Source organism: Fukomys damarensis, unplaced genomic scaffold (genome assembly GCF_012274545.1).
Source record: "Fukomys damarensis isolate Sample0158 unplaced genomic scaffold, DMR_v1.0_HiC HiC_scaffold_37, whole genome shotgun sequence".
Lineage (NCBI taxonomy): Eukaryota > Metazoa > Chordata > Mammalia > Rodentia > Bathyergidae > Fukomys > Fukomys damarensis.
In genome coordinates this window covers 10,229,036-10,234,152 of record NW_022900949.1, presented here as the reverse complement: position 1 = coordinate 10,234,152, position 5,117 = coordinate 10,229,036, and the positions used below count along the sequence as shown (strand labels likewise).

Sequence of the window (5,117 nt, the reverse complement as noted above, 5' to 3'; positions counted from 1 at the left end):
TTTTTTTTTTTGAGACAGGGTCCCACTAAGTCACTAAGTCGCCCAGGCTGGGCTAGAACTCGAGATCCTCCTGCCTCAGCCTCCCAGAGTGTTGGAATGACATGTGTGTGCCACCGTACCTAGCTTCCCACAATATTTAAATCTCTAGGTGACTTAGATTACAAAGTGTGACATCAATGCTGTGTCTGCAGTCCTGACACCATATCATTTAGGGGATAACAAGAAAAAGTCAGTACACTTTTAGGTCATATGCAGTTTTCCCCCAAATATTTTTAGCCCGTGATGGGTTACACCCGAAGATATAGAGGCTCCCCGATTGTGTGACTCAAAGGAATCATGAAAGTGATCCCACAGCACCTGCGCCACATCTGGAGGGGAGGGGACTGACCAGGATGAATCCACCAGGGGGCCATTTTAGAATTCTGTCAGCCACCAAGCTGGGTGTGGTGGCACACACACCTGTAATCCCCTCACTCGGAAGGCTGAGGCAGGAGGAACCAGGTCATTCCCACAGCACCTCAGCCACATCTGGAGGGGAGGGGACTGACCAGGATGAATCCACCAGGGGGCCATTTTAGAATTCTGTCAGCCACCAAGCTGGGTGTGGTGGCACACACACCTGTAATCCCCTCACTCGGAAGGCTGAGGCAGGAGAAAAACAAGTTCAAAGACTGCTCTGGCTACATAGTAAAAGCCAATCAAAAATAAGAAAGAAAGAGGGCCAGGGATTTAGCTCAGTGGTGCAGCCGCCTGCACAAGTGCAAAGAGTCAAAAAAACGTGCATGGGCAGAGATACGGCCACGGCCACAGTGTTTCTCTTTTTGCTTGGCTTACTAGGAAGCTCAGAGTGAAAACTGAAGGTCCAGCCGGGCGTGGTGGCGCACACCTGTAATCCCAGCACTAGGGAGGCTGAGGTAGGAGGATTGCCTCGAGTTTGAGACCAGCCTGGGCTACACAGTGAGTTCCAGGTCAGTCTCAACTACATAGTGTGACCCTGTCTCAAAAAACAAAAGACAAACAAACAAACAAAAAAAGCAAAAAACCTGAAGCTGCTGTGGGGCAAGAGTTCAGAACTAACTGCTGTGGACTTTGGAGACGGACTTTCCTTTGAGCTTCCTCTTCTGTCACCCTCAATTCTAATTTATTTTCTCTCTCTGTCTGGCTGCTTTGTGATCCTTCTGCCCCAACCTTTCTGGACCTCTCTCCTAAATTGGAAATCGGAGCACAACAACCTGCCTTGAATTAAAGCACACGTAGCAGGAACCAGAGAAGCAGCCCCTGACCTAGCTGAAGGGACCAGCCAGACAAGGACCCCAGGGGGACCCATCAGCAGCACAAACAACTGTCCCCAAGCACAAGCCCACCACACATAGACCGGCAGCCAGAGCCCAAGTGCTGTTTCAGGGAACCAGGTGTCTCCAGCATTCAGTCCAGCCAGGCCTCAGCCGCGGCTCAGCCCGAACAGATGCTCCTGGTTTGAGAAGGTGGACGGGGCCACTGGATCACACCAAACCATGCCTCTCAGGGCCCCAGTTACCAGCAAAGCTGCCCATCCATAGTAGGTGCTCAGGTACACAGCACGTCCCTCTCAGCAGTGGGGACACTGAGCCCTGGTTCCTGGTTCCCACTGGGCTTCGCAAGGCTTGATGGCGGGCACACATCTGTTATCCTCAGGGAGGCTGAGGCAGGAGGATCTCAAGTTCCAGCTCAGCCTGGTGATTTAGCAACCCAGTGAGACTCAGTCTCAGAATAAAGGAAAGATGCTCAGCCCAGGCCCTACCCATGCCAGTCTCTGCTGTGGCTGGGCTGAGCCCAGGGAAGTCTGAGCACCAGGAAAGAGAGCTGCTCAGCCAGGTGCCTAGAGCTGCCCCTCCTCCAGCCCGGGGACCCAGCTCCAGGGTCTGGTGAGCAGGGCCTCCCTTCCCCTCTGCCGGCCTCCACCCTCTTCCCTCCACCCAGCGCCCAGCCAGCCCTGGCTCCAGCTCCCCCAGGATCGATGGGAAGATCAATCCTTCTGGGTGGGGGCCTCCTGAGGGAGGCAGGTCCTCCTTGTCCTCCTCCCCTCCCCCCTCCCCGCCCATCTTCCCTGCCTCTGCTTCCCAGGCGCCTCTGCCCACTCTCCCTCACCACCCACTCCTGCTGCTTGGACAGCTCCAGGGCTCTGCCTGTCACTGGGCCCTTCCTGGCGTTTCCGGCGTCCTGGAGCAGGCACTGACAATCTGCTTTTATCCCTGTCCCACAAATGGGAAAACTGAGGCCCCAGAAAGGTCACTGCTGTGGGCAAGGGGATTTTGCAAATCTGGCACCTGTGCTTAACCTTGTGAGGACAAAGCCGCTGGTACAGGGACTCTCTGAGGAACCTGCAGGGGATAGCATGAGAAAGGGCTGGCATGGCAGCAGCCTCCATGGCCAGCACGGAAGCCAGGCCAGTCCCCCACCTGTGAAATGACGATGCAGACTGGAGACCCACTGACATCTGTGTGCATGTCCCCCATCATTTACGTGCTGTCCTCTCAGCTCTGAAGGTCTAATTGTTCAGGGCAGGAAAGAAACATGTGCACTGGGGCCTGCCTCAGTTTCCCCATCCATAAAACAAACAGAGGCTTGGTCAGATGACGGCTCGGGGTCTGTCCAGTTCCTCTTTTTGCGCCAGTGCTGTGACCCCAAGAGACCCCCCAGGGGACCCTCCTAACTGGCCTGTGACAAACAGAAGGGCAGTGTCCTGTGACCTCTCCCCTTGTCCTCTCACCTGGAGCTTGGGGACCTCACCTCCTAAACTGGGAGTGCTGGAGAGTGGCTTTGTTCAAATGCAGAGGAGGTGGAAGGCAGGGGAGGGACAGGAGGGACTTAGGGGAGCCTGTCAGGGAAGGGGCTAAGGGGCTGGGACAGCACTTAGAGCAGGAGGGGAGGTAGGAAGAGCCACCTCCCAGTGCCTGCCCACTGCCTCCAGGAGTCCCAACACCTCACCTGACCGCTGGTGGCAGGGGTGGGAGGGGATCCAAGAGCCTGGGCTTCCTGTCTCCTGGCCTGGGTCTGGGAGTCCTGTGTGCCCTGGGGCTGTCCGGGGACACTCATCCCCTCCCTGGGATTCAGCACTGCTGCTGGCCCCCCAAACGGGACCCACTGTGTCTGAGGCAGACCTGGCACTGGGCCACCCAGTCCCCAGGCCTGGAGGTCAGGTGGAGGCCTGGAGTGCATCAGAAGCAACTTGAGCCTCAGTTCCCTCACCTGACAAATGGAATCAGCAGGCTTCTCCGAGTGGCTCCCTGCCAGGCAGAGTTGAGATACAAAATTGGGAGGGGAACTGTAAGGGGTGTTGCCCCCCCGCCACACACACACCAGGGAGAAAGAGGGCCCTGGACTGAACGGAGGGGAAAACCTTTCCTCCTTCCCACACTGCACTCTGTGACTCACTTTTGGGCTCAGGAACAAACAGCTCCCCCCCCACAGACAGACAGACAGACGAAGAAAGCCTGACACCCCCCTCCTTCAGCCTGGCATTCAAGGCCTGGCTTTCAGCTTTGTTTCCCAGCATTATCTAATCAACTCACTCAACAAATATTTCCTAATGAAGGCCTCCAAGGTGCCTGAGATTGGGCTGATGCCAGACTCCTGCCCCCACTTCACCTGCCCCTCCAAATGACAAGGAGTCTTTTCTTCCCCTGATTTACCTATCTGACCTCAACTCCTACACATCCTGCAAAACCCAACCTCTGGGTCTCCCACCTCCAGGAAGGGAGAGATTGCTTACCCCCACCCCCACACATACACCCAGTCCAGTCCTGACCTCAGCAGGATGGGGGAGGCAGCCTAGTAACTGTCTTCCCTCCCAAGCTTGGGAGCTCCAGAGGCAGAAGCGGAGACTGAGGCACCAACTGCAGTGAGGAGAGCACAGAGAGGTTTATTAAATCAAGTGGATGGCCCAGCTCCCCTCCGGACCGAGCTTGCAGATTCTATCGGATGAAACTTCAACACCCCTTCCTCAGTCCTCACAACTCTTCCCCACCCGAAAGGACAAGGAAGGGGAGCTGGCTTGGAGGCAGGGACTCACAGCCCTCCCCTTCCCCTCAAGGTGGATTCTCCGAAAGGTTGGGCAAGTTGATCGGGCCCCAGCTCAGCCTGCCCCGAACCACTGAGCCCCGCTCTAGGCCACATTTACGACCCACCTGCATGTGGCTGTCCCCAGGCCCCAGGGCCTCACCGGGGCTGGCACCTGGGTCTCCAGGTCTGGATAGCGGCGTTGTCCTGGGCCTGTCCTTCGGGTCAAGGCCTGGACATTTCCGGTCATGGAACCCGCCAGCTCAGGCTTTGCAAAGACAGCGCCCCTAACCCTGGGCGGCGACCGCGCCTGGAGATCCCGCGAGTGCCGAGGGGCCTCGGGCAACCTGACCGTGCGCCCTGCGCGCCCCTCTCCCGGCCCCACCAGAGCGCTTGGAATGAAATATATATTTACATTTTTAGTCATCAGAGGCGCCTACCTTCAGCGCAGCAGACTCCAGGGTATTAAAAGGCCGGCGGGGGGCCCGGGCGCTGCGTGGTGCAGGGGGCGCCCACCCCGCCCCGTCCCTCCGGGTGTGCGCGGGACCCGGGTTTCGTTGCGCCAGGGCAGCCTGGGGCCTGCAGCACCCAGCCGTGCTCAGCGCAGTCTGGCTGGGAGTAGTCCTGGAGGCTCCCGCCCGGCCGGCCCCCCGCTTCCTCCCCGGCCCACCACTAGGCCACAACCAGCTCCCTGCCCCTCCTGCCTCAGTTTCCCACGCTGCAAACTGCCCTGCAAACCTGCAGTTCTTTCCCGAGCGCACGGTGAAGAGAGGCGGTCTCAAAGGACGGGAGCAAGGAAGGGTCCTTCCCCGGGACAAGGGGCGCGTTCCAGTCCCCAGCCACATCTGGTGCACCCGAGACCCAGCCCAGTTTCCTAATCTGCTCCAGACTGGCCGCGCGACAGCAGGTGGAGGGGCTCCGGGAGCGCTGCCGGCTTCGGGCGTCGGCCTCGGCCTTTTCCTCTGCTCTCGGCGCCCTCGGATCCCCCAGCCTCAGCTCGCCGCGCTATGGAAGGGAAACTGAGGCGCGGGCGGGGCGCGCCCCGACCCGCTCCCGCTCCGAAAGGCGGTGACAGGGAG

At 58.6% G+C, this 5,117-nt stretch overlaps 1 protein-coding gene across 1 annotated transcript in view; it reads left to right on the top strand.

Annotated features, from left to right (window-relative positions):
• Positions 1-4,286: 4,286 nt before the first annotated feature.
• The window catches only part of Onecut3 (one cut homeobox 3), a gene marked incomplete at its 3' end in the record, with an annotated part of 31,748 nt that continues 30,917 nt past the window's right edge, over positions 4,287-5,117 (top strand). The window contains exon 1 of the mRNA XM_033759624.1: positions 4,287-4,391. Within this exon, the coding sequence (XP_033615515.1) occupies positions 4,287-4,391 (105 nt within the window). The remainder of the gene's footprint in view (positions 4,392-5,117) is intronic.